At 39.5% G+C, this 21,480-nt stretch overlaps 1 protein-coding gene across 3 annotated transcripts in view; it reads right to left on the reverse strand.

The window, feature by feature from the left end:
• PBRM1 (polybromo 1) overlaps positions 1-21,480 on the reverse strand; it is a 55,697-nt gene that overhangs the window by 22,403 nt on the left and 11,814 nt on the right. For 2 of the 3 annotated variants that reach the window (XM_056501338.1, XM_056501336.1), the window contains exons 10-20: positions 18,769-18,860; positions 15,391-15,607; positions 9,790-9,931; positions 9,219-9,316; positions 6,280-6,556; positions 5,409-5,514; positions 4,433-5,075; positions 3,319-3,530; positions 2,343-2,528; positions 1,337-1,494; positions 530-796 (exon numbers count right to left, since the gene is read on the reverse strand). In XM_056501338.1, coding sequence (XP_056357313.1) covers positions 530-796; positions 1,337-1,494; positions 2,343-2,528; positions 3,319-3,530; positions 4,433-5,075; positions 5,409-5,514; positions 6,280-6,556; positions 9,219-9,316; positions 9,790-9,931; positions 15,391-15,607; positions 18,769-18,860 — 2,398 coding nt within the window. Of the gene's footprint in view, positions 1-529; positions 797-1,336; positions 1,495-2,342; positions 2,529-3,318; positions 3,531-4,432; positions 5,076-5,408; positions 5,515-6,279; positions 6,557-9,218; positions 9,317-9,789; positions 9,932-15,390; positions 15,608-18,768; positions 18,861-20,421; positions 20,521-21,480 lie in introns of all 3 variants that reach the window. The other variant, XM_056501337.1, reaches the window with a different exon arrangement.

Below are 21,480 nucleotides of genomic sequence, written 5' to 3' on the forward strand. Positions count from 1 at the left end.
CTGATTTGTTTTCTTACTCTAGGTACAATAAATGAACCATTTTATCCATTATGCTGGACAGAAATATTTTTAATTATTTTGACAATAAACTACTTAGTTATCAACCACAAACAGGCCACAAATAATAGAATATTATGTATTACTTACTGCTGCCTAGCTACTGACTTTTACTGAAATGCTACACAACAAAGCATTTCAGCACTACCATGAACTAAAATTAGACTTTCAATTCTACTGGTTCTTTAGCCTTAGGGCAGGCTTTACACTAAAAGTGTGATTTTTCTGGAGTGGTGAAAAACACAGCCAATCCCATCACATGACCACAAGAAAGAGGTTTGTAACAAATATTTGCACAGTTGATTATTTTCTGTTATGTCTATTTCTATTTTGTTTGTGTTAATTTACAAATAACAGAAATATTATATTAATTGATATTTTATTGTGTCTGGATGTGGTGAAAGTGAAGCCATGAGGGTTAATATCTTGTCATTCTCTATCTGTCAATGCAACCAATGTTCCCCTTGCATACCTTTTCAAGATGAAGGATACTTTCTCCCACCTTACTGTCCTCCAGTGTTTCACTGTGTTTCTCCTCATCTACTTTGTCTGTATTGGCAAACACAGAAGCCACTCTGACCACAGGCAGGGGCACATCTCGTGGGACAAATCTGACAGAGCTCACAGGCATAGTCCACAGTTTAATCTTTTTAAAGGACTTTGTCTTCGCAGAATAGCGCGACTCGCACACGTAGACATCCTCATCTCTGAAGTTTTCAGGGCACAATTTAAAATATTCCTGCAGATTGAAGGAAAAATATGAAATATTTCAGCAACACCTACACCTCACAGACATGCAATGAACTCCCTCTCATGGCTTCAGTTTTTTCTATGCTTCTGTCAGAAGCCTTTTTGCTGAGTTCTCCCAGTTTGACATCCAAGTTTTACTAAGAATAACAACAAACAAGAAATGCCACCCTTGGAGAAGGAGCTAACTCAGGCTGGCATGTGAGAAGAGTTAGGTTTTATTAATTTATCAATCCAGTGCCTTAACACAGCCTGAAAACACCTTCACAAGATTTCTCAGCTGTGACTTGGAAAAGGACACATCCACCAACCCAGGGGTGACCATAAACACAAATCAACAAGCACAGAGAAACTCCCAACACCTGGGTTAACCATGGAGCTCAAGAAACAAAGGAAAATCCAAACAGCCCACAGAAGCAAATCCCATTTTATCTAGGTATTAGTGGAATGTCTGTGTTAGAGTGCCTACAGCTCCACAGGGAACAGCAGAAAGCATTGCTTGTTTTATAAATTAGTCTGAATAGTCTCTCACCTTGACAAACATGACCACACATTTGCCTAAAATTTTGCTAACAGGAACTTTATTGTAATAATCACTTTTAAAAACTTCTTTCTCCAGGAATTTTCGTGTTGCAAGATGAAAAGTTTCATTTGGTCGATAGAACCAGCAGCCATAGAGCCACTTCTCTCCTTCAAAATAGAAAACAACAAAAAAAGAGAAGGGAGATAGAAAGAAAAAAAAATAGTAAAATTATATTCTTTAGTGCCTGAGCCAAGTAAGAACAATTAGCAATTGACTGATTAATCAACTAGCCATGTAGTTGTTTATACTAAGAGCAATCTGCTTTTTAACAGTGCAATATTCAACTTTTCAGAAAAGGAAAACAAGGTTTTTTAAAAAGCCTGCCAATTATTATTACTCCAGTAAAACCTGACTCAGCAAAACAAAAGAGAAATTTGTTCTTATTTATAGATCTTGACTTTCAGGCCTTGAAATCCACACAACAATCACCTGATTATTTAAAGAATCTCAGGCAACTGTTTTTTAGCTTTTTCAGAACTACTTCTTTCATTTTATGCTGTGACAAATTATGTGATGACAAACTCAAGTTGATAACAATAATTTATAAAGTAGTTATAAATATGTAGTATTTTTCTAAATCAAAGGAAACCTGTGCCCATCTTCGGTTCATATTTCTCAGCACAGAAAAACAGTGTTCTTCTGCACCTAAATTACAAAGAGTCCATCCCACACAGAATTCCATCCCACTCAGAATTCCATCCCTGCAAGGCTTACAATTTGATGGTAGGCAGAAATGAACACCAAAAAAGCCCATGCTGTCCCAATAATTTTCTATTTGCAACATCCTTTAGAAGAAAGCAACTCAGAAACAACAAGAAAAAATACTCCCTGGTTCAAACAGTTCTGCAAATAAAAGAAGTAACATTGACACAGGAAAAAAAAAAACAAATCAATCTGGAAGCTTAAAATAACAATGTTTCACCCTAGTGTTTTCCTGCAGTGAGGACATCCTTACCAGCTGAATCTTCCCACAGCCTCTCAATGCAGACAATGTGAGGCTGCAGGTTGGCCTCTGCAGGCTCCACATACACATAATCCCCCACGTGGTACATGCTGTTCTTGAAGCTGCAGTCCTGGCTGTAGGTCCGATGCAAACTTGACAGCCCAGCTGATCCAGAGGAATCTTCACTCTTTTCAGCTTCTTATTTCAAGAAGGGAAAAATAGATGTTAGTAATGTATATTTCTATATTAGCCAAGGTTCTTGATGTCAGTGCCTCACTTTGAGCCTGGAGTAACCAGGCTTTAGTGCTGCTGACATCTGCTAGGGAAGATGAACCATGTTAGAAATACGACTCAAGGACAAAACTGCCAACAGCTCTGCTCCTGTCTGTGGAAAGGTGCAATTGGAGAGCTTATTTATTCCTTTAAACATGGTGCACAATGGAGCATGGACAGAAGTAGCCAAGAACTGTGAAAGAAAGGACCTCCATGGTATGCTTCCTCCCTACAAAACAGTGCAAGCCCACCCCTCTTCACATCCACAGCAGCCAAAACATAAAGGCTTATAAAACCTCAGTTCTTTACAGGTGTTAAAGCATGACATAGACAGCACCATCAGTATTTGTCAAAATAAAAATGACTGAAAGGTCAATGGGAATATTAATTGTTAAGTTTATTATTAGAAAGCTAAAGTAAAAAATTACTGTTTTCTTTTTTAGTATCCTTCAAATAATACTGGTATCCCAATGTATTCTGACTAAAGAGCTCACATAGGGGGTTAATATCTACCCATATCTTTTCTTAAAAGCCCTCTGGCCTGGCTGATAAAGATCAAAATAAAATAAATCTCTCTGAACTAGAAAATAAAAGACTGGGGGACAAGCAGACTATCAGCAGGTCCTTTCAGCAGGCAAAGCTGCAGCAACACATTTTATGTGTGGGTTCATTTTTAATTTGGTACATTCAAAATTAATGGAACAGAAGTAGCTACCTCTCTTCTCCTCCTCCCTTTTGAGCTTATCCTCCTCTATTTCTTTGGGCAGCTTTTCCTTCTTTTCCTTTTCTACATCATTGTGAAGATGCTTGGTGGTGTAGCTGAGAGCAGGTGACAGCAGAATCTCTCCATTTTTACACAGTTCATCTCGAATTTTAATGAAGAACTGCTGAAGTTCCACTGCATCCTCATAGATCTCTGAATCAGTTCTGTACAAAAACATGAGCAACAGGGTAAAAACACAGTTTGTGCAGGGTTAAACAGGAGCCTAAACACACCCATCAATCACCACTCTTGGTGATCAATTGAAAGCTTCACTCTGCCAATAGACTTCTGTGATTACTCATAAACAGCAGAAGACTCTGAAGAAGACACTTGAAGCCACGAAGCATTAAGTGATGCTTCAGCTGTTAGTCCACTGTCAATCTGTATTACAGTTTACTCAAAACAGTATTTTTGCATACACCAGTCGCAAAATGGCAGGAAAATGAAAAGTAACTAGTTGTGACAAGGCTACAGGTCACGAGACCTCTACAATCTGTTAACTTCTGAAAACTGGAGTGATAACAGCACTATTAACAAAACTGACTTATTTTAATCATCCATACTCCTTAGAAGATGTTTTAAGATAATTTTTTACCTCCTCTCTTCAGAGTCAAGCTCTCACCTGCAAATTCCCAAAAAGGCTACTAAATTCAAGCAAAACACCACAAGAAGTTACAGTAGTTTCTGTTGTTCAAAGTTGTTCACAGTTTTTGTACAGTGTTACCATAATTGACCCAAGTGTGATTGCTCCAAAAGAGCAATTCACTATTTGAAGAGTTAGAGAACAGCTCTCTTCACTTTTTCAATTTGAAAGTTAGCAGGAACCTGTTTGTCATAATCTTCCTTTGGAAGATTATTGTCAAAATAATCCTTTAACAGAAAACTAGCTTCTTCCTTTTTTCAAATCAAAACAAATATTCCACTGAAGACCTGATAAAGCTTTTGAGATTTAGTTTTCCAAACACCCGTATCAAGGAAAGTAAACACCTTAAAAAACTTCAGCCTTTGTCTAATATTAAGTGCAAAACTCATGATAAAGAGATCTGAAAAATAAAGGTTTGCCCACCTGTTCATTCTCCGTGCTCTCTCCAGTACCTCAAACATGTTCTCCTGGAACAAGTCCAATCTTCTGTAGCGATTATTTTCAACATTTTTTCGGATAATATCAAAAGTCAGAGGAGGTTTATTTGGGAAGTTGGGATCAACAGCAGGAATCTCAGCTAAGGAGTCGCTGTAGCATCTGCCCTCATCATCCTGGTGGCTCATAACAGATACAAAGAGGTTATGGATAAGTTCCTGAATCAGCAAAGTGACATTGGGTACATGAGAATCTTCATCTCCTTCTATTTCTCTCCGAGTTTCAAGCAAAACCTTGTGGAGGACCAAGGCATCTTTATAAATCAAAGACTCGGGCTCATTGTACGTGCAAGCATTATTGAACATCATGACAAAGTCCTCCACCATGGAGTCAATGTCCTGGTACTTATTTGCCATCATGTGGCTCCTGATCTTCTCCATGTCCACGGGTTTCTTGATGGTGACGTAGTAGTCGGGGAGCTCGGAGCGGGACGGCAGCCGCAGGAAGATGGCGCTCAGCCGCCGCCCGCGCTTGTCCGTGTAGTTCTTCACCGCCTCGTACACCTCGTTCAGCTTCTGCTGCATTGGAGTCATGTACTTGGACTTCTTGGGAGAAATGCCACTCTTCCTACCTAACGGACAAAACCAAAAAAAGTTCAAATGACAAAGCTGAAAATGCGCACATTTCTTTATCCATCTCCAGTTCCCACCGGAGATTTTTTCATGGAAGAAATTTTTCTTCACTCTAAGTTACTTTTCTTAGAAAACACTATACATGTGACAACTTAATTCTAATGCATAATATAGACATGCCATTGCCATCAAGATTTTGAAAATATAATTCTACATTCCTTGTCAGTGTTAACAACTATGCAGAACGTGTCTATTCCAAAAGGAAGACCTGTTTATCTGTATTCTGTTGTAAGTGCTGAAAGGAGACAAGGCAATGCACAAGGTTGTCTTACTTAGCTTTAGTTTAGGGGATGCAACATCATCATCTTCAGCCAACGGTCCCAGCTCTTTCCTTTTTTCTTTAAGGATCTTTTCCAGCATATGGGCATCATTGTACACCTATTAATCAGTAAAATAATCAAAATCCAACCAAAACAAAGTTTACTGTGTTTAGACTAGTTTAGAACTAGCTCCTAAGAAACAGTTAGTTTGGAAAAGCTGAAATAAAAACTGAGTATTTTATATAAGGTGTACATTTGAGAAATAAGCCTTTCTTTTTAACTGACTTGCACAGGTAAGCAGAGCTGATGACATCACCTAAATCAGGGAGCTACAAATGTTAAAGAAATTATCCAATTAAGCTGCATTTCTATTTCAAAGACTACAAAATGGCAACAGGCAGCTGTGTTATCAACTACCTCATCAAACCCTTCTGCTGAGCAATGAAGGATCCCTTGAACTACTGTGATTCCATCAAGGTACAAAGGACTAGAACAGCCCTGGGGTCTTCAAATCCTGGTGACAAAGTCCCATGCAGTAGCCGATTGAGATCCTTATCAGAAAAGCTGGAGGTTTCTTACCACCACTCTGTTTCACATCATTTTTGCTGCCTGAGAAACACCACAATATAGACACCCAACAAAATACTTGTAAATGAAAACCACGTTCCTTTCAGACTCATTTTGCTGAGCTAAACAAGTCAAGTCCTCTAGTCTGATCTCCCACACTCTCCACTTCCATGAAAATGAAGCTGTCTCATCCTTTCTCAGAAGTTCTGAGAATTCCTACTTCAGTTCAGTGAACAATGTCAATAAATAATAGGAGTAACAGTCAAGGTTAAACCATCCCAACAGCAGTTGATGCCTGCAGAGCAGCAGGGAGTACCTGGGAGCCCTCCTCGTTGTAGTGCCTGGCGTTGCGGAACATGAGCTTCATGTCCTCAATCATGGCCTCCTCCGCCACGTACTTGTCATTGCGGATGTTGTGCTCGATCATCTTCAAGTCCATTGGCTCCAGGATGATTTTGTAATAGTCTGGATAGTCCTTTTTGGATGGCTTAACCATGAACAGATCACAGAGCCGCCTGCCTGTGCCAGGCTCTCGAGCTTCCAGAACAGCGTTGTACAAGATCTTCATCCGCTGCTTCCGTATGTTCTTTTTACTGTCAGGATAAGAAGAACACAAAGGAAAAGAATAAATGTCAGGGGCTTTATCCCCACATCCAACTCTAATATCGAAATGATATTATCTCAACCATGAAGAAGCAACCAGAACCACCTAAACACACACACAAAGTTCAACATTAGGACAGCGCACTAGAATTTGCAAATGACAACAGCATCATAACCAGGAGCCTGACACAGAAACAGGAAATGGCTCTTTGAGATTATTGTTCTCTCATTGACCTTGAGTTTTGAGTTCTACAAAATAAACCAACTAACTCATTTTTCAAAGTGCAAAGGCCAAAAGGAGCTCTGAGCGCTTTCCAGCCGCAGAGAAAACAGACCAGTCAGGATCAGGCACCTGAATCCGAGAGCTCGAGATCCACAGGATAAAAACCTCCACTCAATACCTTCATAATTACTTCTGGTGAACACAGAATATCAAAGACATGACCTATTTATCCATGAGTAATTATGTACACTCTCCAGTGTAAGGAGTAAGGATATCAAGGATCTAGCAGAAAGAATTGCTTAAATATCTGTTAATCCAAATGAAGTCTGAAGTCAATAAAGCTCACCAAGACTGCAAACCCAGGTAGAAAATGGTACATGCTATCCCCAAAAATGTTACAGCCATCCTGTGTGTAGCTGTTATGGTTGTCTCAAGAAATCTGACAGTACAACCAAGACACAGCTTATCACAAAACATTACATGGCTCCCTGCACACACAGTACACGGCCTATAAGCAAATCAAATAAAGGAGAAGAAAATATATGTCAAAAATGTATAGTCTCAGCTTAGACACTGTGGCACTCAGCAACACACTCACTACAAAGCACTTGTAAATAGTCTTCCAATCTGCAATGTCCTTAAGACCTATTTAGGTAGTTATAACTTCAACTATTGTATTAACTGCAAAGACAACAACCACCACAAAAATTACCTTTAATTGCAGAATGTGCAAAATATCTTGGTACAACTTATTAGAAACCAAACTGCAACACAGATTTCCCATGATGTGGATCTTTTCATCACACATTTAAAATATCCCTAGTACAGCAGAGTCTGATGCCTCAGATATCTCTTACCCCTTGGTGAGATTAGTGAAATAACTAAAGAAAACCAACAACAAAAAAACCTCAAAATATATGTTCTATAGGCTAAACACTACCAATGTTGGCAAGTGTTAGTTGTTCCAACTAGGAGGTGAGCACTGCCAGAACACAGACATGCTGCCAAATTCCCCATTTTAATGTGCTTCCAGGTTTTTCTCACCCATTGCAACAGATGTAAGCAAAGCAAAACCAAAGCAGAAATAGCAAAAGGCCTGCCAATACTCAAGATTCATGTCATGCATCTGATACATACAAGGGAACAAACAACTGCTTCTGGGTAACTGTTATTTTCCTAATAGGATGATGAATTTTGCATGGGTTATTGGTTTCCTTTTCCAGCAACATTGTGTAATTCCTCTAATTACTTCACTTCATGATTAGCAGTATTTATGATCTTCTTTTCCTTGCTGTCATTCAGCAAGTGAATGGATAAGAAGTATCAAACTGAGAACATCAAAAGCATTTTCAGGTGCTCTTCAGGCATCATTCTGATCTCCCTTGCCTATGAACACAAGAAATCCCTTGTTCCCTTTCCTCTTTTGTTGTTCTTAGATGACAGGGCCTGACAGATTTTTTCCTTTTAAGCATTTCAGTATTGTCTGGCACAAGGTGATCAAAAGCAACATGGGGTTAAAATGACAATTTGACTTGCTTGATTAGGTTAGTACTTTTTTGAATCTGAAGATCACAAAGCTAGCAATTTTTGCAATTTGTTCTTTCTTGATTACTTGGTTCTGTGGTCTACCTTTCCTTTCTCAAACTACTTCTTCCCAGCATCCCCAGACTGCACCACCTCCTAAATCCAAGTTCATATTTCCTCTCTGAAGATTTTTAATGAGTGTACATTTTTGCACTTATTTGATTGTTCTTCAGGGACTCTTTGCTAATGCTCTACTCCACTCCCTTCCTCCCCCCACAACTGTTGTTCCCTTGACGAAACAGGAAGCTGATGTTCATAAGCAACACCAAAGAAAGATGCTGAACTGCAATTTTACACTGGTTACCACTGCAAAAATATTATCTGAGCTAGGATTTATTTCAAATGACACCACAAGGCAGACAAGAGAAACCACCTCTTGCTGGGGAAGAATGCATCACTGGTATTAACTACAAAATAGCTATCACCATAAAGAATACCTTCCATAAGCCATCATTATACTCAGTAGAAGAGTCTACTGCAAATCACTGGGAATTTCGTTTTTGTCACAGGACCCTAAGTAATCAACCTCTTATAATCTGTTTATCTATTTGTCAGGCTAAAATAAAACAATTCCCCCAAAAAAATCCTGAATTCCACTGACAAGATCACCTAATTCAGGGCAGTTACAGAACTGATATTGACAACTGACAACTAATAGACCAAAACAGGGAAATAATAGTTTTTATAACAGCAAAAAGTTTTGAATTAATTAGAATCAACACTTAATGATGTTTCAGAATTACAAATCCTTACACAAATGCTAAAAAATCATGGTTTAATACTCTCTTTGACAAAAAGAGATGCAGCAAAATGTTATGGTCTGCAGGAACTACAGAAGCAGATACCTTTTCCTTTTTGAGCTTCCAGTATCAGATGTAGCAGAAGAAATCATGCTGTCCCCATCCTCAATGTCATCTCTCCTAGCAAGCTCCTTCTTCTTTGCCTGAAAAAAGAACAAATCCCTGAAGCCAAACTCACTGCTGCTGGACACTTCCAGAACAGAATTAAAGAGCAGTATAATTCCTTCTAACTGACAGAAGAACTTCTGAGGAACCAATGTGAAAACAATTTGAAGCCACAGCACTTAGCTGGAACACTTAATGAAATCTGAAAGGCTCTAGCCTTATTCAATTACATGCAAACGCTACAGAACCCTTACATCATCAATTTTCTCACAATTCAATTAGGTTAGGAGTCACAGAAAGGAATAAAGTGACCAAAAGAAATCACAGAAGGCAGTAGGTGTGCTGAGGAAAAATAACTTCATGATGCTCTCCATTCCCATACCTCCCTCTAAGAAAGAAAATACTTCTGCAAATACAAGTTTAGTTAAAAATTAATTAGTTTGGAAAAATATCCATTAGGAAAATGAATTTACATGTGAGGTTCTCCTTTTGCTTGTTCTCCTCCACATACCTGCATAACCTGCTGCATTTTCAGCACTCTTTTATAGATGGCAGAGTTGGGGACATTGTAGCGCTTGGCATTTTCAAACATCAAATTCAGATCAGCCTCCAACTGATCTAAAGTTTCATACTCATGATTCTTCAGCTTGGTTCTGCAAAAAGAAAAGTACCAGTCAGCTATTTCACTAGCTACACAGTGCAAATCAGTTCTTTAATATCCTCATTTTCATGATAAATCAATAGTCAAAGAGCTCTAACTACAGCAACAGGATTTATTTTGATTCTCTAGTAACATGTTCCACTTGTAATTATATTAGGGAAACATATCTCCTCAAAGAATTATTTCAGTAATTTTGTAAGTTATGGAGACTGAACTGTATGACTGTTTCCATACTCAGGTGAGACGTTACAGCCTGCTGAGACTGCTGCAGTGCCCCTGAGCTCTGACCTCAGGCCAGGCCAGCTCTGCACAGCCCCAAAAGCTGCTTTCCCTCCATCAATTCCACTCATGTTCAGTGAGAGCCAAAAGCTCCCAGCGCCTCTTATGTTAAACCCTTCAACTTGTGTCTTCTCTTAAAAAACCACCTGGTTATTGATTGGTGATATGTGCAAAGTGCATTTCACACAAGAGGAGTAACAACAACAACAAAGTCATTTTTCATATGCTAAACACACTAACCAACATGAGTAAGCTTAACTCGTGTGTTTTCTTGCACAATGCTGAAAGTTCTAGCCAGCTTCAATACTCCATCGCACACAGCAGAAAATATTAATTTGTAGAACACAAGCCCCAAAGCCTGTCCCAGCTGCAACACAGCTTCCTCACCCTCCTGCCTGGCACATTCACCAGTCACACACCACCTCTAAACCCAGTCTGGTTTCTGCAGCACCTGGCTGAATGTGTCCCTGCTTGATGGAGCATTATCACTACCACAAAATAAATTTAATATAAAACCTTTCAGTCCCAAGCTTGCTCCTACCACCATTTGCTGAGCCACTACCCAACAATCAAGGTGCAGGCCATCTGATTTTATGCAAACAATTTACATTTACAGCTGTGCTCATCAAAGGCTGAAGCAAAATTGAAAATCCAGATGGACTGAATGGTTTGGAAAGTGACTACTTCCAACCAGGGATGTGAGGAATGAAAAATGTACAGGCACAGAAGTGATCCTGTTCTTGCCTGCAAAGAACCTCCTCTCCTACCATTGCTGTGCTGCTGTCAGAACATTGGATGATTAATTAGGCAGGTTATCTACATAAGTACTTTGAACAGATTTGATTACACTCAAACTCAGCAGAACTCAAGCATCATGACTTCTCTGGATTTAGAGGATGAAGTGCAGCTTCACAATAAATTTTTAACAAGTTATCTCACCAATCTTGGGAGGAAAGGATTTCAAAAAACATCAGTTTATTTCATGGCTCTGCAGAAAGCCACTGCAAACATAACACAAATTATATACTAGAAAATAAGAGAAATTCCTGTGAAAATTATTGACAGGCATATAACTGCACCTGAAAGCATGAGTAAAACTAGAAAGAATTTCCTTTTAAACAAAATGCCCTTTGCAAAATGAGGGAAAAAAGCTTAGAAGTAAGGCTACAGTTTCGTAAGACTACTAAGCCCAAAACAACACTGGCATGGCATTTAATTAGGTTGAAATCAGAATATTAAAAAAAGAATACTTTAAGTTGGCACTCAACTCCCTAAAATGTCTACTACAAACTCATCAGTCCTTCCAGGTGGAATATCTGCAAGGACTGAAGGTGAGACACACTCTTTCCATATAACCAAAAGATCCATTTATTAGACAAACACAGCCTAAAAATTTCCTACAGAAAAAAATTCAAACACCAAGATAAGATCAGTTATGTAACTTATTTTCTTTTATTCAGAAATTGTGAAGTGCTAGTCCTGTCTCCTCAGGGAAAAACAACCCACTAACAAAGAATGAGTGGGATCAAGAGATGCCTTTGACAAATGTCCTATGGAAGATGACAGTCTTCTTACAAAATACATTTGGAACTCACTTTACTTGAGTCTGCGATTTTATAAAGGTCTTAAACATAACATGCACTGAAAGTAATTGCTAAGGTAGGAAAACTGGTTACACAAACAGAAGATTTCAAAAATATACAGCATTCACCAAATAGCAACTTACATTAAGTGACAAAAGGAATGAAAAAACTTCTAAATCTCAGATAAAGTGAAAATTTACAATGTATTTAAAATATTAGACTTCATTTTCTCTTCCCAATTGACTCATTCATAAATCAAGCAAACAAAAACACTGAAGTTCTCTATAAACCCTTCCCCAGGCAGTAGAGTCTACTACTTCAAAATTAGTTCCACTCCTTGATTTGCCATATTGCTAAAACTGCTTAAGTTATATGGCAAAATATGCTTGACCAGGTGATTACATTTACTATAAGCTCCACTCAAACTATTTGCAATTAATCCAAAACCACCAAGAGCCACCACAAAATTCAAGAAAACCTCAACACATCACATACATGCAACATTTAGATTCTTATCCAGAGATCACTGTCCAAAAAGGGTCACACTCATGAGAAAAATTCATTTGAATTCCCCAAAAAGCAGCTATCACACTAACCCAAGTGTGTTTTACACCAGATCCCTGCACATTTTTAAACCTCAGCTGCAACCCCAGGAGCACAACACCAGGGTGTGTTGTGAAGATCCCAATTTCAGTGCTTGAACTCCCACGTGTGTTTTAGAGAGAGCTGCTGCCAGGGAATTCCCTGGCATGCCTTCCTCCTCTGGCATAAAAAAGCCTGACCCACTTGCCTTGGGGATCATACTTCTTAACACTGTAAAATTTAACAAGGAACAGTGTTCTTGTAAGCCTGCCAGGATCCAGCACTTATGCACTTGGTAACTGAACACATTCTCCTGCATCATTTCCTGACTGTTCTTGTGGTTATTTGTTATTAACAGAATGACTCTTCCCCAGCAACATCAGCTTTGCATTAGGCACTTTTAGCACATATCAGTCATAGCCTTGACAGCATCATGCCTTTCTTTTTAAATAGGATTTTCTTGTTCTCCAGCGCTCAGCTTTGCCCCCTTTGAGGCAGGGAATTCTTATCAATGTGCTGAACATCTGGTGGGAGGGAATGAAGGGGCAGCCAGGGTCATCTCAGCCATGTCCACTGACTGGGCAGGAGGTGAGTGGAACAAATGGAAACACATGAAATTTCAGCTGAACACAGATGTTACTGTGAGGGTGGTCAGGCACTGGCACTGGTTTCCCTGGGAGGATGGGGAGCCTCCACATGTGGGGATCATCAAAACCTGACTGGACACAGTCCTGGACACATGGCTGTGGGTGACCCTGCCACAGCCAGGGCTTGGGCAGGATGGTCTCCCTTCAGCCTCAGCTATCCTGTGATTCAGGAGGAAATTAGGAGACAGCTAAAAGCCATCAGCATGATTACCTCCCACATCCAGGAACAGCTCAGGATCAGCACTCAGCTCAAATGACTGAGGTTCATTATACTCAATGTGACGGAGAGGCTGGGATAGGTAAAATGTCATTAAACCAAAAAACACTCACACACTCCCTTTGGAAATCAGGTACTATTTTAAAGACTTTTCCTGCATTTAGCACACACAAACCCCCCTGAAATACATGACTAGCTGTATAATTTGCAACAGCCACACGTTTCATAGTTCATTCTGGCAGGACAACTGGGGCAGTCAGATACCAAAGCAAAACAGACATGAAACAGGAATGGCATGCTTCACTCCACCTCCTTCAGCTTTTCACTGGGACACTAAACTTCTCTGTCCCCATCTGGGAACAGAATAAATGCTCTATTTATGTACATCTCAAAAAAAAAATCCCCAAACACAAAAAAAAAAAAAAAACAAACAAACAACCCACCACCACAAGAAAAGAAGACAAAAAACCCCACAGAAAACAAATGCCCAAAGCACCACAAACAACCTCCACCCCTAATGAGTGGTAGTTTTGAATACCTAAAGACATGTTAGCAGTATCAGCAAAGCCATGATGCTTCAGTTTTCCCTAAAGCACATCAATTAAGTGTACATATGCATGACTTCAAGGCTTTTCAGGTATAGTAAGAAGTAAAGATTACATGGTAATTTAAAAGACAGGTGAATTTCAGAATTTGCAGGAAATTACACTTCTACAAACACTGTAGTTTAATTTGTGAGACTCAAACACTATTTCTAGAAAGCCTGGCTGTTCCTTTTTTTCAATTTCTAAGCCCCAGGCAGTAAGTCAAGTTACTTTTTTCTACAGTTCTTCATACACTTGTAAAGAATTTCTGTGCTGCTCACACAGCCAGATGCAACCTGCCTATGCTGTAAGGAAAGCAGAAATGCAGCTGCCTCTCTATGGCAAGTTATTTGTTCTATAACTGATATCAAGGATATTTTTAATGGAAAATCTCTCCCAAACAAATTTGTTTATATATAATTTGAGCCAACACTTTTAGGTACATTAAGGCACAAACTGTCAATGATTCTTCTCAATTTCACTGTTTTTTTTTCATCAAGTACATTTTGTGCTTTGTTCAAGGCAAGACAATTTCTTTGCCACTTTTATAGCTATACTAAGACATAAGAAAAAATGCTTTAAAGCCACTGATGGAGAGATAACCAGTGTGGCAGCTTTTATTCCCCAGCACACACAAAACATCCCCTGATAAGATAAAAAATCAAAAAGCAGCTTCTGATTTAACAAAGATACTGCTCATTCAACAATTACATCAAGTCTGACAGATTGTATTACGGTATAAGTAAGATGTACAGACCTGTGCATCAGAGTGGATTACAAAGGGATGAGCAGGGGGAGGCTCCAGTGCTCCCTCACTGAAGCTGAAGGACTGGTACTCCCAAGGTGTGGCTTGGGCAGGGCCTGGAGCCCCAGTGGCCACTGGGCAGGAGGCCTGGGCCCCCTGAGGCTGGGCAGCACAATTAAAACCTACTAATGCTCCCAGGACTCTGCTCACACCCATCATACTGGCTTATCTTGAGCCACTAAAGAAAGACACTGCTCACTTCACTCAGGTCTTTAATCTGACAGCTGCATTCTGGCAGCTCACTGACCTTCCATGGCTCACAGATTTGTAAATGGTGAACTGCTGGCTTCAATCCAGACCAGCTACATCATCATGAAAATAATTATTCTCACAGTGTTACACAGTGACCTAGACAGGAGGACTGTAATTGCAACCATCTTCCTACAACTCATACTGAAGACTATTAGCTTAAAATACATGGCAATAAAAGGTAATCAAGCCATCACAGTCAGGGAAAAAGAAAAACGGGGAGTTCTGCAAAAACTTTCATCTCTGCTGCACATTTAGCATTCAGAATTATCCATATGGCAATTTTCAGGCACATTACAAATGAAATTCAACAGCAGCCATGTGTCACATATTATTGAAAGACTGATGCAGACTGAGCTGAAACAAGCAGCAATTGAATGTAGAGGACAGATGGTGCAAACACTGCATTAGGTACCAGCAACTTGACCATAAGAGAAGATTCTGGGAATAAAAGACACCCTTGAATAGTTTCACACCACATGTAGTTTTCATTCTGATTACTTACCTGATCTGCTGCAATGAAATGGGTGTTTTAATCTGCTGATAATAATCAGGATACTTTTTCTTGGAGGGCAAGTGGAAAAAAGGTTCTGAGATGAGCTGGCCCTGGTTATTTCGGCAACTTCTAACTGTGTCATAAAGCTGGTAAAGAGGATTAGAAGTGTCCATGAAGGAGGTAATGCTCTCAGCTTCAGACTCCCCCTCTTCATAGCGAGCAGCAGCTGCACAGAGACAAAAGAAAAACAGGAAACTCAGGAGGACAACTCAGAGTAGGTTTTTTGGTGGATAAAGGTCTAAAGCAGAAGAAAAGGAAACCCCTCTCTGGCAGTCAGATTCACACCTCAGGAAATGACACAACACATATCTAATGAGCCTCAAGCTGACAAATAAAAAAAAAAAAAAAGAAAAAGCACTTTATTGCAGTCCTTTAGGCATATTAATCACAGCTTAAGACAAAATTGTGACACTTAGCAGAAAAAATTTACAGTAAAGCCTGATTATGCCCCTCTAATATATACAGCAAATGAAGAAATAAATGTTTTACAGTGACTATGTAAAAAGCCTAGAAAATCATAGTAAGTATTTAAAAATTTCATAGCAAATTTTTCTGGTTATCCTCTTTCTATGAAGAGCTAACACTTACTGAGGATAAAATTAGGAGAAAAATTACATGAACGACAGAAACACAACAGGAATGAGAAAACACTGGTACTGGAAACACAGGATGGGAAGCAACAAATGGCCAATCCTTCCACATTTCTAAGTAACACAAAGAGTGCAATTTGTACCTTGCAGACAGACATAACAAAATCTGCATGGCTTTGCTCATGCTAGAGTTAAATTATTCACCCCTTTTCCCCTCTGAGTGTGAAGGACAGCCTGCAGATGACACACTGGGTAATTCAGCTACACAGAACACAGCTCTCTAACGCCAGGTTTCCAGCTGGCATTTCCATTATTGCTCAGAGGAGGCTGGCACAGCTTCAAGCTCTCTATCCACATCCAGGAAAGTCATATAGAAATGGTGACAAAGCCAGGGGACACCCAGACTGCAAAAATGCAGAGCTGTCATTGCTCCTCTGCAGCCTGACACCAGATCTACATCAGTGTGTGGGACCTACCAGGGTCATAGGCAAAGCATCAGCAGATGTGCAAACATGCAATGCAGATGTTCATTACTGATCTGGGGAGACACTCAGAATTATCCTAATGATGCCAAACAGCATCACTTAATGACCCACCATCTACTACACCACAGCCAGCAAAGCAGGAGATGGACAGAATAACTCAGGCAGAAACAAACCACTGGAGTTATCACTGAAATAAAAAATAGGTTATGGTTTAATTTATACAAACAGTTTGGTCTGTTTATTCAAATTGTTCAGTTCTGAGTGCTCCACCAAAAAGAAAGAAACAAACAGAAAAACAGAATAACTTGTTTCTATGAAAGAGAAGACACAAAGGGATTAGTCAAGTATTTGCTGTTCTCTGCTATGTGTGAGCCAGCAACAAAACAGTTCAACACCCTAAATAAGAAATGTACTTCCTTTGTGTTGAAAGTAGAACACAAGGCATTCCCTAAAAAGAAATCTAAGTAAATTAGATATTAATTAGTAATGAAACAATTTATGTATTATAGTTTTACTGTATTTTTATATTCACATAATATACAGCTACAAACATTTTCATTATGATGTGAACATTCTTTAAAAGTGATGGGTAAACATCATATATTCTATGTATCTAGAACATTATACTGATCTCCTAATATGATACTGGCTATATTGAGAGCCAAAGAAGAATGTATTATCCAGACTAGAATATAGAAAATTCTTACTTTTGCAATAATATTTCTACTCGTACATTCTTTAATGTACGAGGTCCCATATCCCCAGCAAGCACTGGCAGAGGAGAGGGACAGGCAGTTATTGCCCTTTTGTGCTGCTGCTACCACAACTACAAGTTTGCAGGTACCACAAAAAACCCCACTGTCTCCTCTGAGGTCCCAAAGCTCCCAACAATGAATGCTCAATGTCCAACTGATGATGGTTGCCACTAAAACCAAAAGCAGATCCAGTTTTAACCATCTTTAAATGATACAGTAAAAACAAAACATTCTTGTTTACAAAATGAAATACATGCAAGCAATACCTAATGACCACCTATGCCTGCCTCTATAGACTTATAATGAGGAGCAAGGGAGCTGCTCACATCTTGTACACTGGAGCTGGAAATGTTCTACAAGCTCCATCATACCAAAACACCATCTGCAGCTCTCAGGATAAACTCTTAGTTGGAAACTGATATTATTCATTGCTTAGGCAACAGCTACAACCAAAGAAGCTCATAAAGATTCAGTTCTCTGATTAAAGAAGGAGAGAGTTCTATTAATGTTCAGTCATGCAGTCCTGCTCTCATTTATTTTAACAAGCGTTACAGGAATGTAAAAAAAAAAAAAAAAAGAGACAGCAGAGCAATTAATAAAAATATCACTTGGTTTAAAGAAAAACCCTTTTCACCCAGAGACTGAAAGCATAAGCTTGTCCAAGTAGTACACTGGAAGGACAGAAAATCTTAGGGGGTGACAGGTCTGCCAAAAAAATAACATTGCCTCTTAGGAGAGCTTCAACAGCACCAAGGCAAAAGTCACACACAGAGAGAGGTCCCATGAAAATTACAGTAATGTCCACAGTAAAGGTGGCACCTGAAAGTTGTTAAATCACTCTAACAATTTAAATCACTAAAACATAAAAAGCTACATATTTTTACAGCATTGCAATTTGGAAAAAATAACAGTTAACAAACAAGCAAAACCCAGCTAATAAATACTCCCCACACATCCCAGAAAACAGCTGCTCTGAAGCAATAACCAAACTCTGAGCTAACCAGGAATCAAAATACTCTTGCTTACAGCAAGAGCTAAAATCAAAAAAATTCCACATACCCATCCACTTGAAAACTGTGGGGAGTACAGTTCAATTACCAGGTAAGAAATAAATACCCCAATAATGCATACTGAACAGATGAATCTTGCAACATCAATGAAGAAATAATGTAAACAAAAAATTAAAAAAACAAATTTCAGCACTACTAATCTCTGCTGCTGCTTGGAGCACCCAAAGTCTTCTCCAGTATATCCTCTTCTGTTCCATTTTGGAAAGAATAAAACCAAGCAACAGCTCCTTAAAGCTTGGGTAAGTATACTTGAAAACACATTGAAAATTCAAAGTATGCCAGCAAGTCTGGCCTACCCTATCTCACTAGCTGTAAGATTCAAAGGAATGACACCATAAATGCAAAATATTTTTGAAATAAATGTATCAGAGTTTATCAGGAGCTCTACAGATTAGCTCATTGTGAACAATTTAATGAGAGTTCCTACCAGCCAAGGCTGCATCTTCATCACTTTCTGATCCATATTGCAATGCCATGGTTATTGCTGATAAACGATCCCCTTGGGCTGATCTTTTGTTACTATGGAAGAGAAAAAGACATTTTTAAAAGGGAAAAAAAAAAAAAAAAAAAAAAAAAATAAAATAAAATTCAAATGAAAAAAAAAGGGAAAGGGTTATCACATTAACTATTAACAGTCACCCAGAGTAGGTGAACAAATAAGTGAAGCTCCTGACTCCATAAGCAGGAGCACAGCCATAACCACAGAAGGCTGGAGACTTTAACAGGAGAAATTCTTACCAAGCCATGAGTCTGACTCCATTTTGTGAGCTGGTCTATCCAACAGAGTCAGAAAACTTAACTCCAGCCTACTACCTTCTGTCCTATTTTGTATATTTGAGTATTTGATTAATTGCAAGAGAAGGGGAATGATAAGAAGTCTCTTCCAATTAATTTTGTTATTTGATCCTGCTTTATTGGGATTTGTCTACAGGAAGGAATTGAACACACTAAAAACTGTATATTCTACTTCCTCCCATTCCCTCATCCCTACCTTTGGCATTTTCAGAACACACAGTGCCTGCACATGAATCAGCCTCCTACGCTTAGTTGGAAAAAACTGGCACTGGTCTCCCCAAGACTTCTTCAGCTTCCCTCTCTTTTGTCCCAAACCTGGGGCACAGTATTTCATATCACACTATATAAGCTATGCCTGACATTCTCTGCCTTTTTACAAGATCAGCTCTTCAGGCACCTCCAGAAATGGGCTCAGCCTTGTCCTGCAGGAGCCAAGTGAAGACTGGAATAAAGCAGACGGATTAAGTGCACGCTAAGTGCACTTAGGCCCTACATTTTCCTGTACATCCTTTCCTGCCTTTTGATACAAACACACAGATATCATCTCCTTAGTCTGTGGGCCATCTCTCTAAAACATCCACTGAGTTCCTCTAGTCCATAACTTTGGGCTCCATCTGTCCCTGCAGCCCTCCAGGGCAGCAGTGTTGGTGTGTGGTGCTGGGCCATTGCCTGATGAAGCCACTTCTGGTTCTGTCCCTGCTGTGCTTTGGCTCTTTTCACCAAAAAACCTTCATTCATCTGGGTCATTTTTATTGCAATACCATAGACAGGGTGTGCAAACCCACACCTGGATCATGAGTTCATGCATTTGTAGCACCTCTTCCCTGATGGCCTGAGGTGCCTTGGGTCCCTGGAGCTGTAATTCACCTTCCCACTGCCAGTGCAGCTCCACTTGAGCCACTCCAGCCTCAGCATCCTGACCCAGCCCTGGCTGCTCTGCTGCTGTTCAGTGGCCCAGCTCCTGTGTCCATGAGCACCTGCATGATGCATTTTCACAAGGCTCTCTGCTCAGCAGCACCATCCAGGCACAGCAGAGCAGCCCAGGTGCTTCATCCCTGAGCTGCCAGTGCCAGCTGCTGTCCCCCCCAACAGAGCACTGCCAGTATGAAGGACTGCACACACTTCTCACTCAGCAATAACAACAGTATCAGTGTGTTACCAGCAATAATCTCATCCTAATCCAAAGCCCAGCACCACAGCAGGTATGAGGAAGAAAATCAAACAAAATGTGGCATTTCCAAACGATGACATCCCAGCTTTTCCTCCAAGGGCACAATTTACTTACCGATAATATTTGTTAGAAGAATTTCTCTCATCCCCAACACTGCCTTTACCCTGTGAGGAAGGACCTGTCAGCTTGGAAGCAGCCAAATTTGATGCAGTCCTTAAGGCAGGAGAGGCAAGCCAAGGAAAGGGGGAGGGAAAAAAAACAGGCCCACCTTAAACCCATGAAAAGACACAGCAAGAAAAAAAGCTTTTTACAGAATCACTTTGATAGATCAGCCAAAAGGTTCAGAGACAGATGTTTGGAAGCTAGAAGATAAGTAATACTGACATCTTTTCAGTGCTCTAGTATTTATGTGGATTTTGTTTATAAAGTCAGAGGAAAGTAACATTTAGCTCAAGCACTGATAGCTGTACACACAGCTCAGCCTAAATAGCAGTGAAAGCAGCCAACAAAATGTTCCTTAGCGTCCAGATAAAGCAAATCATACAGGTCCAGTCATGTTTTATCAACATCTAAAGTCACTGTCAAGTTGGTTGAATATTATCAAGCAATTCAGTTTTGCCACTTTAAGGGAGGACAGTTAAATGCACCCACAAAGAGCAGTTTAGTATGGCAAAGGAGATGATGAGCTCTGCAATAAAAAATATGATATTTGACACAGGGGCAACATACAAAGCTTAGGTTAGTAGAATTATGATGATTTGAGTTTGAGCCATCAATGACAAAAAACAACAGATGTAAATTCAGAAGAAAAACATAGAAAATGCACTTGAAGTGAACTTATGAGGGAATTTTACCCAAATCAGCAACAGGTAAAGTAGAACTCCCCTTTAAGACAATTAAACATTTAAGAATTTAATTTTAAAAATTATTCCGTGAAGCAGATTATTGAGAAAGGAACAACGAATAATGGTTTAACAGAAAAAGCAACCAGTGAAACACACAATAGCAGGTGAAAGGTTTGGTTTTCATGACACTTCTCTTATCCCCATTTTTTCTGCATTCAGCCCAGTATTATTGTAGCCTGCTTCAGGCATTATTTTTTTTCCCCCAAGTTAGAGAAACAAAGAAGGGAGCTGTCAGTGATTCTGATAGATGGCTTCAGGATTTGAAGGT

Source organism: Oenanthe melanoleuca, chromosome 12 (assembly GCF_029582105.1).
Source record: "Oenanthe melanoleuca isolate GR-GAL-2019-014 chromosome 12, OMel1.0, whole genome shotgun sequence".
Lineage (NCBI taxonomy): Eukaryota > Metazoa > Chordata > Aves > Passeriformes > Muscicapidae > Oenanthe > Oenanthe melanoleuca.